This window comes from Tinamus guttatus, unplaced genomic scaffold, assembly GCF_059628265.1.
Source record: "Tinamus guttatus ecotype Peru unplaced genomic scaffold, ASM5962826v1 Tinamus_guttatus_pri_ptg000245l, whole genome shotgun sequence".
NCBI lineage: Eukaryota > Metazoa > Chordata > Aves > Tinamiformes > Tinamidae > Tinamus > Tinamus guttatus.
The window spans coordinates 921,932-936,934 of NW_028288779.1; the positions used below are offsets into that span (position 1 = coordinate 921,932).

Genomic DNA, 15,003 nt, shown 5'->3' on the forward strand with positions numbered 1-15,003 from the left:
GATCCGGAGGGGTGCTGGGAAAACATGCAGTGTGGCAGAGGGAAGGGACATCTCAGAAATGTGAATCAAAATCCACCAAGCACTACCATTTAAAACACCAGCTTAACTGCATACATTCCCCTCGCCTTCCCAAGACGGCTGGTGACCTTGTGCTGCTCCAGCCAAGACCTCTTGGCCACAAATCTCCCTTAATACTTTTCATTTGAGCTCAGTGATACTGCCCAACTTTCCCAGCGCTTGGGCTCCTCAGGCAGCGCAGCGGCTTCACAAAGCTGATAAACATCTGCCTGAGAACCCAGCGGGCACTGCCGAGCTCATTTTCAGGTGTGAACACAGGTGTGTGGAAAGCAATTTGAGCTTAACAAGGCAAGAGGCATGAGGACACCATGGAGCATCAGGTGTGACCAGGACCCAAATAACCCACACGGCAGCTAGGACACTGCTTTGCTGAGGCTACTGGAGCAGACCTACCTGGACCATGATCTTTGGCCTCTTGTGGGAAAGGGTGGCCTCTGCTCTGCCTGGGATGCGCATAAAGTGACTTAAAAATCTCAGCTCCTGAATATCATAAGGTTGGAATTTGCTGCGGAACAAAACTACTCTGTCCATAAATTCATAAATAGCTTTTCTGTGTTTGCAGGATACCCCTGTCTAGGGAACAAAGCAAATGCACAGTTTGATTTCTGTGGATCCCCCAAAGATCTGTATCTTTGCTGGGTAATGCTAGTGCATCAATTAATTCTTCAGAGGCTCAAAACACTTGATGCCCAAACCTTGCTGTTTCAGTAGTTATTTAGCACCATTTCCACCTCCGACTTCCATTGCCCCTTCTGCTCTGCCGTCCTTGCAAGTGAAATTACTAAAATTTAGAGATTTGCCTCACGGGGTCTAGACACATAACAACAGCCTTCAGCTGTGCCAGCAAAACACTCATTACCGAGCTGCAGAAACCACCCTTGGACCTTCCCCCAAGCCTTCCTCAAGGCAAAAGCATCAACCCTGAGACTCCCCTTGCCCAAGGGGACTGCTGCGTCCTGAGCCTAAAACTGGTGGGATTACAGTCTTGGCAAGCACAAATGCACAAGCAGAACTTTCCCAGGGCATCCCATTTCTCGTTAGCCTATCTTTCCAACAAGTGCTTAATATTCAGAAGCAGTAGAGTAAATGCTTTCATCCAGCTCCATGAAACATACAATGATACATGCAACTTCCCCCGGTCAGAATTTCAGGCATTTTGCACAGTCTGGGTAACACAGAAACAAAAAAACATTAACTTCTCAACATCATACACAATATACTGCAGATTCCAGAGCCTACAGGAAACAAGTAGATTCGGAAGTTAAATAAATATGTACTATAAATATATATATATGTGCAATTGGGCACTGTTATCTTTTCTGTGCATTTTGAAAATGTAATAAAATGCATAAACTGTGATTTCCATTCTTTTTTATGGGTAGAGGAAAAATATGGCTATAGAAACAGCAGGGATAGTCTTCAGAGCTCCGCACCTAAGACTCCTTTACTCCTTGTGTCGTTCAGTGATGGTGGCCATTACTGTGGCATCTTTCCCTGCTGACAGACGGGAACATTGAGATTCGCTTTTCCCACAGCACCACGTGGCACTGATCTTGTGAAAAGCTTTGTGCTCCTGAGAGTAATTTTGGGTCTGTACACCATGGAGGAGATTTGCAGTCTGGGTCATCAATATACATTTAGATCTTTCTTTCCGAGGGTCTTTCCCTCAAAAAAGGCACTTTTGTACTCAAAAGGGACTGCCAGCTATTGAAGCACTTGGCAGCCCAAGGCTAGGGCAGCCACGTGATGGTTCTCTGTGGTGCTGTTCCATACCTCAGCCCTGGGGTTTGGCTTGACACTTGGCCCCAGGCTTTAAAAGCTCTTTGGAAAGCAGTTGAGTCTGGATGAAGTTCTTGGTTAGGGCTAACCTCTCCGTTCCCAAGATAGCGCAGCCCCATGTTTCCCATATGGTCATAAAAAAAGCAGGATTCAAGGAGGCCACACTATGCAGAGGGCCAGGTCCCATGTCTGGCCTGCCTCCAACCAGTCGTCTATGGTCCTTTCTCTATTGGCCTTACAACCCCAAGCAAGAGATGGGGTCAGGAAGGGCTCTTTGGCGAGAGCAGGAAAGGGGCAAGGGGACATTCCCAGCTAACAACCGGTGTGAGGACACACGCGGAGACGGTGGCCCTGAGGCCCTTGCGGGAAGTGCACAGGCGATGAGCCCAACCCTGAGCATCGACCGCGGCATGGAGCTCCCGTCGGCACGCGGAGATGGAGGCAGGACGGGCCGCACGCTCACCTCTGCTCAGCCCGTCGGGTCCCCGCAGGATCCGGCATTCCTCTATCTGGCCGAACGGAGAAAACATCACCCTGATATCGTTCTCATTACACTTCTTCGAAACCATTCCTATGAACAATTTTCTGTCTTCCACGGCTAGAAGATAAAAATAATGAATGAGCAAAGGCCATTTCATCTTTTTTTTTTTTTTCTCCCTGTGATCAATGCTTCATTACCACATCAAACCAGGCTCCAGTCATGTGAGGCCAGCTCTGTAACTGCAGACAAGTCCTAAGGCAAACACTTTATACTTACAACCTCCCTGCCTCCCACCCCAAATCTCCAGTTTTTCTTTATCTCATTCCTTTAAAAAAAAAAATCTTTTTTTTTTCTTCTGCGGTGGTTGCTGTTTATATAATGTATTAATTGGCTGCCTTAGTCATGCCGCCTCCGCCTCCCCATGGCAGCTTCGAAGGGAAAATCAGCCTCCGTCTGCAAGTAGCAATGCCCTTGCATAGGTTTTCACGCCAATAAATTCCTTCAGGGACCAAGGAAATCATGATGGGCGGAGAGGGGACCATGCACGGAACGCTGGGAGCTAATGAGAAATATTCCTGGGAACTCTTTGGAGAGAGATAGAAGCTCCTGTCCTTGCTTGCAATTTCCACCAGCTCAATGCACAAAAAGGCAGCGACTGGTCCGGAAAAACAACAAGACACAAGGTGTATGGTTGGGCAGCACTGGGCTGAGTTTGCAAGACGAAAAGCTGCTCTACCTGAATTACTGGTGGAATATTTCCTGCGGGTATGGTCACCAACACCAGCCAAAGCTGGGCTGCTGCGGTAGCAAGCACACAGCGCTGCTCTTAATCATGCAGAGATTTCCCAGTCCAAAGCTGTGGCCTCTTGTCAAGAAAGAAATAGCTCCTCGAAACTTAACTCACCCTGGAAAGACTTAAACCACCCCCCCGCCCCGTTTACTTGCCATTCCATCTATACTGAACCGAAAACCTAAGAGCTTATTATACAGTATATACGCTAGTGCTTTCTTCTTCTCTTGAAATGGCATGTAAATCTAATTCACCGCTAATGAGCAGACTGTCAGAGCTGGTGGGGAAGCAAAGGCAGAAGGAAAGCTTTACTCCTGAGACTCTGCACTGCACTTATTTATTTCTATTATTGTGCAAATTATTTTTGTAATGAAGTATTTTCATTTCAGGGCTAACAAAAAATAATAATGACTCTTCCCTTGCTCCCCAGCCCACTCTCCTTGTATTAACGTGAGTTTGTCAAATGGAATAAATTGCAGCTGAGAAGGAAGAAACTGCATTTATTTTCATAGGATTTTATTTGTGTTATACTTCAACACTTTAATGGCATTTAATAATTCCAACAATAAAGAAGGAGAGGTTCATGTTTATTGATCACAAGAGAGGTGCTGGAAGTAATTTTTTCTCTGAATTGCTGAGTTCAAGAAGTATTTGTAGCTTTTACACACACAAGCGCCAAGACCACCAATTTTTGTCAGAGTCCAAAATGCAGATCAGCCCTCTGGAATCTCAGCTTCTCACTCTACAAGCTTGCAAGAAAAATGGTGCAAATTTAAAACCCAGGAGAAGCAGCTTTTCTCAGGAGACATTCCTCAAGCCTCAACATTTTCATTCCCACTTTATATGGAGGTTCCATGGGCAGGTTAACCCTTCAGAAAGGGTTAACCAAAGATGAATACATGGGATGAGCCTGTTCTACACAGACCAATGTTGGGCTTGTTATATATATATATATTTGGATACACACACACACACACACAGAGATATATATATACATATTTATATATTTTAAACATCTTTTTTATGCCTATATGGCCTTGAGTAACCTCTTTGAGGAAGGTCTCTGGCCAGCCTGTCTGGCTGACATCAGCCATGGGATGTAGCCCTGGAGAAAGACTCTAGGCAAAGAAATTCAGATGGATATTGAAAGAAATGAGTAACTTTGTACTGATGCAGGGATCCTCATCTGGCAAGTGCAAAAGCCAAGTGTTGATGGCCCCCAGTCCTCTCTACCCTCCCTCAATGCCCAACGTGAAGCTTTTGTTTGAATTTCCCCCAAAAGGAGCTGACAACAAATTCCCCACTGGCCTCCTTCAGTTTTGCTAGTAAACCTATAAACATGCCATTTAACTAACATGATTTGCAGGTTTGCAGCTTCAGGGTGATTTTATAGTAAATTAAACATCCAGCTCCCGTGTACTGTATGTCTCAGAAATGCAGATTTCACAAAGGATGCTCAGAGTACAGAAAACATATTGATATGGTGACGTGCTCGGCATTCAGCACTATTTGTCAGCGCTGATCACTGCTGAAGCTTAAGAAAACTGCTATTCTATTTTGGCTAGAGGCCCAGCAAAAAAAATATTTAAAGGGACAATAGTCAGGATCGAAATGACATGTTTTCACCCTGTCTGATATAACATCTGATATCATTAAGTCAAAGGAATTTTCAATTCTATATTTTTGCACAGAGAAAGGAATGCATTTTTACCTGCCAAAGACTGGCTATCTGAATTTGCTTCTGCACCCTGCATGTCACCTGTTTCCGCCCTTTCTTTCCAAAAAGGAGCCCTACGAGACTTGCAGAAATGGAGTGAAAATTAAATAGATAACAGATTGCACTAAGTATGAAGAGGTATTTATTTAGAGGTTAGCATACTCCCCCATGGCATATTAGAAATGCAGGTCAGTGCCCAGGCACAGTTTGATGTGACACGACCAGCGTTAAACCTGCTGGATTTGGGGTGAAAATGTTTTGCCTGACCGCAGGTGTGCACAGTGGGGGAACTCTGTATAACTAATTGCAGGTATCTATTTTACAACGAGATGAATTGCTCCTGCAAACCCAGGAATTCCTCCCTGCCTAGCAAGGGTGCCCAGGTGTCTCGCTTGAAGGGACATAACTACACCTTAGTCCTCTAAAGGTAGCTGAGATGAACTCAGCCTCTGCCTTGGGTCTGCTTTCACACTGGATCTCCTACCTTCTGACAGTGCTACACCCAACCTGCAAAATGCGGTCTTAAGGGCCTGAATTTTTAGCTAACCAACAGTAATGAGCATTTCTCACGAGGAAAACCCTCATTCCTCAGTTAACTAGGTCAGCTGTGCTAATCCATGAGAATGAAGGGTACTGATTATTATCAGTATGCTACAGAGGAGCTGAACCCTACAATAATCAAGGGAAACCGCCTTAAGATTTGAGCAATTTTGCTTTTCTCTCATTCTAAACCTCCAAAACTCCATCCTGAAAAAATCATAGGAATACTCCTTTATTATACATTTTGACAGCTCTAGTCAGTTAAAGAGCACATTTCCCCTCCAGAAGTTGCCTTCTCTTTTGAGCCAATCAAGAAATGGTTAATTAGGTATAAATGGTTATTTATTTTTTTATCATCCAGGAGGGAAGAGGGGAAAACAGACTTTTTTATCCTTATCTGTGAGCCTGTGAAAAACCCTCGCGTGCAATCTGTCAAAGTCACACCTGGATTCGGAGCTGCCTGCATTAATTATCAACTTTTCTATGTGTTAGTGCTAACATATGGCATTTAATTACTCCTTCCAAATCGGCAAAGTCGTGCCACTTAGAATTTCAAAATTATTTCTTCAAGTTTTCACTGATAAAATAAATAAAAATAAATGATAAGATCACACAACTCTCTCCCATCCCCTCCCCGCCTTCTATTTAATGGAGAATTTCATCATTTTCCCTGAGGTGTTTCTGCTTTGATCCATTTAAGAAGATTCTGCCCTCAGGATATGTGCCTGAAAGTATTGACAATATTCAAATTTTGATGCAGAAAAAAAATTATTTAGTAAATTGTAGCATGCGGCCACTGACTACATAAAGTCAAGCATGCATTTACATGCTTTTCTGTATTGGAGTGCAGCAACATACATATATTTTTTGAAAAAAAAATAATAAATAGCCTTAAGCAGCCAAATGATGTGAGTGATTAACACTGGAGAGCAAATGGTGGAGTCTTTGAAGCCTTCAAGCCATGCTTTTCTGGCAGGCATTCCCTAAACAAAACTTTGTCAATAGGTTAAAATAACTGAGAGCAATATAAAGGTGGTCAGGTCTATATTTAAAAGGTGATCAGAACAGGACATACTATAAACTGCATCATCTGAGACTCTTTCAGGGATGCTATGCTTGTCAACAACAAAAGCCTTTTAAGAATCCCCCAGGGTAGACAAATAGACAAAATTAGACCTAAAGGCAAATCTTTCTCCAACCACTCTAGCTGCTAAAAGCTCAGTGGAAGAGATGAAGCTTTGGTTCATCTGTGCAAGAGAAGGGATGAGTCAGAGACATGAGCTATAGTTCACTGTTTCCACTCCCTTAGAGAAGGAAGGGATGGAAATGATTGCCTAGACCTATCAGTCACCCAGTTCCTACCCAGAAGAAAACAGATTTTCAGGTTGCTAATAAAGTCTGAATATTGCAGAAATGCCAAGGCATTTTGTCAAGCATGTGCAGGAGGTGTCTCTTCCACATCCTTCTTCAAGTTTCCAAGAGGCAAGCTTGGTCTTTTGTGCTAAGCGACAGGCTTATGAAGGGGCATATAAATCTAAACAGAGGAACAGCGAGCAAGAAGCAACCGAACTTCATATTTTTGACTGAAAGAATTTCTTTACCCTCTTTGAAACTTCAGAAACACTACTTCACCAGAAAATGTAGGAGGATCCTCCCACTAGTCACCAGTCAAAGGTTTTCGAGCATTTCTCAAAACCTCAAATGCCATGGATCATGAAAACCAAGACCCTCTGGCATGCCTGTTTTCTCCTCCCCTTGGAACCTGCCAGTCTTGCCCAAGTGGCACGTTTCCTTCCTGCCGTTTGCTCTTGGCACAGACAACGTGCCTCTTCGCATGGAAAGCCTGCAGCATATGGAAACACACGCCGAGCCCTTGCCCAGGCTGTTGGGGCCTCCCTTCCAGATTATCCAAGGTGCTTGCAGGTCTCACCACCAGCATGGAGGTGCTTCCTACACCTCATCACTTGCAACATGCCCATAAGAAGTGCATGTGCTCGCCGGGACCCTAAAGCAGGTGTCTAAATCTCACAACTCAACCTCTGATCTTTCCAACGGTTTTCTCCAAAATACAAAGAAAGTCAACACCCCTGTGCCCCTAACCCAAACTCTCCACCCTTAGTGTGGAGCTATGGCCATGCTAAGAGCAGTGAGGAGCTAATCTACCCAGCTTTCTGAGCACGTTCTCCTTGCAGAGCAGGACCAGGAGCTGCACAATTCCCCATAGCGCTTTGCCAATATGTTCAATCTTCTTTAGCAAGAAAAAAACTTCAAGCAATGAACAAGTAATTCATTTGGAGTTTATTTTGCTCCATTGTCTGCTATTTTTCTAATTTGTCAGGAACTTAAGGTAAATACTTTTCCTTGAAAGAAGGGCCCATACAGGCTGCAATTAGCTCGGAGGGTCCTGGCTGGTGTTCCTGTACCTGGGGCAAAACTTTGCCCATTGCAAGCACAAGAAAAACGAGGGGGTGACATTCTGGTTTGAATTGCAAAACTCTCACTCACTACGGTGGGGGCTGACAAGCCTGACAAGTCCTGGCCTCCTGCTCGTGCAGATGCCTTGGTCTCTTTTCCGAGCGTTCAAAGAAAGGCAATATATTGCTCCTAAAATGGTGTTCTTGGATAACATGAAAGAGAGAGTCCGGGTGACAGCTCAAATCTGCTGTGCTTGTGGCCAGTTTTGTTTTGAAAGCTGTCCTAATAGAAAACCTAGCACAATGCGAAGTTTTAATTTCGTCCTAAACTTTATATTCCTTGGAGAAGCCTGAAAATGGGATGCACCACAATTAGCAAAAAAGAAGCCTTAAAAAAGCCTTGCGGAGAGATTTAGAGCCCAATCATAATTTACATTTGCAGGTATGTAGATCTCTAAGTGCATGGCTTCTGCCCTGATTACTAATTAATGAGGTGCGAAGATGCCTGTTGGAGAAACCAGCTCTGATTATGTGGGCCTTATGGGAAAAAGAAGCTCTTGCAATCTAAGAAGGGAGATGATATCTTTAACATACATTTGAGAAAATTACAGGAACAAATCAAGGGGAAAAATATACACATGTATATATTTTTAAAGGATCACACACAGCCAGGCTGCACTACCATCCGATTATCTTATTTCCTTGAATATACAAACCTGGCATGTTTAATAGATTTAGCGTGCTGTCTATTTTGCATGTCATATACATCCATTTAGGCAGTAACCTAGTATTCCGAATGGATATTACTGTCATTATGGCATTCATTTCAGAATGGTTGAGAGGAATAAATATACTGCGAGATGCAAGGTGGCTTTCCCAGTTCAGAACTAAGCATACAATTAAAGTTTGAATTTGGCTGGGATTCAGAATGGCATCATTCCACAGAAAAGGAAGTTTAGGCAAATGTTTAAGAACCCATCAGGTGCTTACACACTCTGTTAGCACGGGAATGCTTACTTTGCTTTTCCCTTTGTCTTCCACCATTAAAATTTCATCTCCATCCTATCAATATCAGATGCTCCTGGATCACCTAACTGCCAGCAGAGCAAGTGGAAGACACATGTAATAAGGCAGGCCATGACATACAGCAGGTCCGAGGCAAGAACGCTCCTCAGAACATTTCCATCCGTTTTCAAAGCTGAAGATAAATTGGAGTTCAGAGCAGGTCAACGTCTTTCCAGACCTGTCAGCTGTAGGGAAACCTACTCACACAGCTTTCGCCACACAGGGAGGAAAGCAAAAACTCTGGCAATGTTTTGTGTGCTTTCATGGAAAGAGAGTCACAATTAAGTAAGAATAAGTGAAAACACGTACCATTGGACTTTTCACTATCTGCAGGTTTCATCTGAATAGGATGATGCATCTAAAAATAAAAATGAAAAAGAGTAAGGCAGGTTGGATTGTCATAAAAAGCAAGAATCATGTTTCTAATGAGGGGCTAAAAGGATACATGATCAGTATTAAACATGCTCAAATGATTTAAATTCAAAACAGCACTACATTATAGGCTTTTAAGAAAAAATAAAATGGTAAAGAGGCATTTTACAACCAGGAAGATTAAAAAAAATAGATCATTGGGCCCATAGGAGTCATATAAAACTTTAATTTGCTGTATCTCGTTTCAGAAGACCACTAAAGTTACAGCCCTCATTAGTTTATGGCATGCTTGCTTTCCGTTTAACCAACTTTTTTTTTCTCAAGTTCAACTACTGCCAAAACCAAGATGGAATATTCAAGTAATTTAAGACCTAGCAAGCATTGGAAACACACTCTGAGGAGTTTAGCTTGACAAATGAACCTTGCTTGTAATTAAAAAACCATGTGCTGATTGAGTACCAGAGAGGATGAGACGCTTTCTATAACCGCTTAGTACCTTGCCTTCTTTTTAGAAACTCTTATACATTTGTTCATAAGCTTCTACCACAAGACAGAACAGCTCTGTTTCCCCAAAAAACTCCTAATATTTTCATTTTCAACCTGTTCCTCCCTTCTCCCCCCCCATTATGGCTAAATAAATCTTAGTGTCCTGTGGTGTCCATCATGTGGCATCCCAGGTTCACACACTTGGTACAGTGTGTCCTCATCTTTTGCTACCAAATGTTATTCCCACACCTTTTATGATTTACTATGCCACCCAAACTCTCTCTGAAAGTGTTTTCTGTTTGTTCAGGATCAGCAACATCAGAACAGCTAATAATAACCTCTCTCTGATCAGAATGCCTGGCACTTCCACTGGACCTTCTTCCTTTGATTATAGATAGCTGTGTGTCCACTGTGATAGATTCAGATGAAATTTGTTACAGCTACTCAAAAGCTTCCCGAAGTCTTGTCCATGCTTGCAAAAAATGCCCCCTCCCTTATTTTCTTGAGTAGGGATCTGCAGAACTGCAGGGATTTGCCTGTACAAACCTCACTGCAGCAGTGGAGCCCCTGACTTCTTTTTCTTCCTCAATCCTTCCACAGTTCTGACCAGCATGTATCAAAGTCTGTGTTCTTACTGCTTTTATATTGTCTTTCAGTGAAACAAAGCTGAGTACTGCCTAAATAGTCATATATATATATATATTTAATAAAGGACTGTTATGCCAAACTTGGCTTTGAAAAACCAAAGCATCTGAGCAGGAGATGACATCCACCCACTCATCTCAAACACACTTCCAGAGCCACAAACAACCAAATCTGTGTTCATTTTGGTGAAGTCATGTAACACCAGGGACAAATCTGCTAAATTCTTCAGCAAACATAAAATATTGCTGCGAATCTTCTCAAAAAATTTACTTAAAATACAGAGTGCTCCCTGGCCCTACAAATCAATGCATTCCTCGGACTGCCTGAAACCTCCCCACTGTGCCCTAAGGAGAAGGCAAAGCCACAAGGTGGACACAGTCACCAGGATGCATAAATTTGCTTTCAATTTTAACAATCCTGTTCTTTTTGAATCATTTGTTTCCCAAATGGACTTTAATAGCCCTGCACTTTCCTGCCACCGCTCCTATTCCATCTAATTTACAGCAAAAAGGGAACTTACACTGCGCTCCATCTTCTTTAACCAGTGCTTAACATTTAGCTGGCATCAACAATACACCAGGCACTGCAGGAGCCTTTGAATTTGCGGGAATGTGATGATGTGGTGCAGTTTGTCCATGAGCAAGCAAAAAAATAAATAAGAAAGAGGAAAAAAGGTGCAACCTGCTCCGATGAGGCCTGCAGGCCCTGGTGGCTCTGCAGAACGATGGAAAGATGGAGCAATCAAGCAACCACAGGACTTGTCTGGATGGCTGTAGCAGAGCACAGCTAAGAGCAGCAGGCACAGAAGAGCTAAGGTAGGCATGAGGAGACCCATCTCCTGATATGAGAGGTCCAGAAGGATGTAGGATATTTTCCTAGGACCACCGGAAACACCATTTCTCAATTTGCCGTACATTTGGGAATATGTACCTCTAGAAAAATCACACTTAATCCAGACCCTAGGAAGTCTTCTCTCCTTGCTAGCAAGCACAAATCAGGGGTGATTCCATTGCATTTAGCAGCCTTATGTCACTGCAAAACTAATGGCAGATTCGGATCAGGCTAAGAGGGTCTAAATCACAGCACACCCATAGCAAAAGGGATGCGATACACAAACATGGCTTCGGCAAAGGGCTGGAAAAAATATGATACTGTCAGTTCCCTAACATGAGAGGGCTCATGTTGAAGCTTGTTTAACCCTGACCATCACCAATTGATACGTTAACAACCTTTAACACCGGATTCAATAAAACATGCCATTTATAACCTGAAATGGGTTTTACAGAGTCACTGGTTCGCATCTCATTATTAAACTCATTGCTGACCTCTAGAGACAACTGCCGTGACAATACATATTATAAGCTCTCTAGCCATAAAATATTTAAAAGTAGGTGTATAAAAGAGGAGAAAAAAAAAGAGAAAAGAAAGAATGAATCTTGAAGAAGAGCACAGTGAATACGAAAATTAAAGAGGCAGACACAAAGGCTAAACAGGTGCTATCTCTTCCCTCTACAATGAGCAAAATGAAAATAGTCTGTGCGTTTTATATCTTGCTTGTATAACTGTAGGCTATAAAATAATAAGAGAGCTGTGCTTTCCCAGGCCCTCCAAAAGATTACAGATGATACAGACCTGTTTCAAATTAGATGCCACCCACTAGAATCATGTCATCTATGGCCATGAAGGATTTCACGTCTTATCAGCAAGCTGTTATTGTGGCTATACATCACACCGCCGCACACTTAGGCGTCTCAAGGTAAGCGATGGCTCGGTGTGTCACGTTGTCATACAGAAAAAAAACAGGAAATGTTTTCTTCTGCGGCTTGAAGAGAAAGCTTCACTTCTAAAAATACAGTATTTATGAGTACATGCTTGCAATTAGTAAGCAGTGAAGAGTTAGGGGAGTGACTGCAGTAAGTAATTTATATATGGTAATGCTATGCTGAGCATCGACTCTATAGTCAGAAGAAGACCCTATAGAAGCAGAGAGGGCAGCAGCAGGCCCAAAGACCTGGAGTTGGCACTGATTAGTTTTACATATATATATATGTGTATATAGACTCTTTTTTTCCTGAACACACACAACCATATGCACATATAACGTCATCAGAGAGAATAAAAACCAATGGAGCAACCCCAAACCCTCCCAGCGCCACAGATCCTCCCCAGCCTTCATTAAGCCATCACTCCTGCCAGCTTTCTCTCATCGGCTGTCAAATAAGATTCCCTGACCCCAATTCGCAATCTTAACACAAGGGCACAAGCAGGGGATTAGGAGGACCCAGACCTGGCCCAATGCTCTGAGTCCAAACCAGATGATCTTGGTGCATAAAGTCCATGTTACACAACACAAAGTCAAGTGAAACTTTTTTTTTTCTTTTTTTTTTTTTATTTTGTCCCTGGCAAAAGGCCAAAACATTTCCTTGTGTTTAGCCTCCTCTCTTCGAATGCTGCTGCTGGAAGCTCACCAAAGCTTGCTCCACCACCTAACAGGGAGTGCAAACACCTCCAAAACCAGGGAAAAAGTAGAAACAGCGTGTACAAGGGGTCCAACAAAGGAAAAGGAAGCAGGAAGCTCTAAGGAAGGGAGAAGGAACTGAAAATAATGATACAATGGTGAGATGAAGGCTAAAAGAGATATAAGAGCTTGCAATTATTAATATTGACCCATTCTCCTGAAGAACTCGCCTTATTTGGGTGACATCCAAAGCAAACAAACAGCAAGAGGATTAAAAGATGACAGCTTGCTTGTATCTTGTCATTTCTATCATTTTGGGACCTCCTTCTTGCTAGGATCGATCACTGTCAAAGCCAAAGGAGACTTCCTTCATGTTTCATATGTCACAAAACTATAAAATGGTAGGAGAGGACGTGTGAAGAGAGAAGAAGAGATGTCAGACCATAACGGGACCTTAATATTCCTCCTGCGCAAAAGGATTATAAATCTATGGACTGTTTGGAAACAATGGGAAAACCAAAGATGAAGAAAATATTAGTCATTGGTTAGGGGACTCAGGGAAGAAATACGCCTGAAGAGGCATCAACATGGATGCTGGGAAATAAAAGTGTGTGTGCTTTGTGTAACTAGTTTAAACTTTAAATCAATTTAAAGTTTTCTCCAGGCTACTGATTCAATAGGTGAATACAGCCTAATTGGACTGGTAGTGCAAAGAAAACGAGAAACAAAATGTCCTCCTCATAAATTCCTGCACATCCATCCCTTCAGAGCATCTGGAAGTCCGGATGCAGAGGATTGACCCATCAAAAAACCGAGGGAAGAGGGGAGAATGGTCCACCAACTCCAGAAAATTAAACGATTCCCTGTGTCTTCAGAGAGAATTATTTTTCTGGGTTATTATTAGCAGATGCTTACATTCAGCTCTTCTCGAGGGTCCTGTTGGAGAAGCTCTTGAACATATTTCTCCCATCACTTCAACAGCAACTTGTTTTGCTCTTGAAAACCCATGCGACTCACAAGAAATAGGAGTTTCCCAGAAGCGAAAGAGGTGTATTTTCCTATCAAAGGGAACTGTTTAGAACTACTACTCTAGGGTCAAACTAACTTGAAATACACAGTCAATATCTGGCTGTAGCTTCAGGGAACTTGTCTGGAAGCTGGGTACAGTCTCTTAGGCTGAATAAATACTAGTGGAATAAAAGAGGCAAGGGACCACTCTCTGGCTCTTAAGACAAGTGGCATGGCACAGCTTGCATTTATACATCTATACTTCTCTTTTCTATCAAAACAGGACGGCCTTGTCCACCCTGCCTAGTGAGAACAGTGTCTACCCACATTATTTCCCCAAACATACTTATTGGCACACACCAAACCACTACACATCATACCACAAATCAAGCAGCATTGAAACCAGTGCTTCAGTCACACTCACTTTACTAGCACAGAAAGAGCCCTGGATTCCCCAAGCCAGTGTAAATGACAGCTCGGTGTATTCCTGAGTAAAAGGAGCATAAACGTGCATCCATCAGAGCATAAGTGTGCATCCATCATATATAAGCACAAACAAATAAATGCAAAGTAGTGGTCGTAACTGTCTGAGCAATGCAACAGCCTGATCACTCCTTGCTGTGATCCTTTTGTGAGTTCCTGGGTTAAGGGATTGAAGCCATATTAGGTATTTGTATCATTTTGGCATCAGACGAACATGGTCTGTTTCCTTCCCTTCTAGATTTCTGCCATACACATATTTATATAAGTATTTAGGAAAGAGAGCAAGGGATGGAAGGACAGAGGAGAAAAGCAGTGGAAAATGAAAATTGGTGGTGGGTGCCAAATATAGCTCATGCAGTAATGCATAACATCATTATTTTCTATTTAGAGCACAGGAACAAGCATATAGCTTGCTTAAAACATGTTGTTGCTTTTGCAGGAGAGCACTGAAGCTGCTGCAATTCAATGACTTTTGGAAGCCTTCCAAGTCAGTCATTTGCAATCCACTACAGTCCATTTAAAAATCAAGTTAAATTGAACATTAGCTTGAGTGACTTAAAACAACGCTGTGCTTTAAAATAGTAATAATAACACTCGAAGGATCCCTTCCACAGTGACTCCCACATCCCGCGGCTCCTCCTGGACGTTTGCTAATTGGACTGTAGCACGCTGTCTTCTTCCAAACTC

General features: G+C 42.7%; 1 protein-coding gene across 12 annotated transcripts in view; it reads right to left on the reverse strand.

The window, feature by feature from the left end:
• The window catches only part of CELF2 (CUGBP Elav-like family member 2), a 311,231-nt gene that overhangs the window by 56,257 nt on the left and 239,971 nt on the right, over positions 1-15,003 (reverse strand). For 11 of the 12 annotated variants that reach the window (XM_088526296.1, XM_088526301.1, XM_088526298.1 and 8 more), the window contains 2 exons: positions 9,174-9,222; positions 2,321-2,455 (listed from right to left, as the gene is read on the reverse strand). In XM_088526296.1, the coding sequence (XP_088382422.1) occupies positions 2,321-2,455; positions 9,174-9,222 (184 nt within the window). Of the gene's footprint in view, positions 1-2,320; positions 2,456-9,173; positions 9,223-15,003 lie in introns of those variants that run through there. The other variant, XM_088526305.1, reaches the window with a different exon arrangement.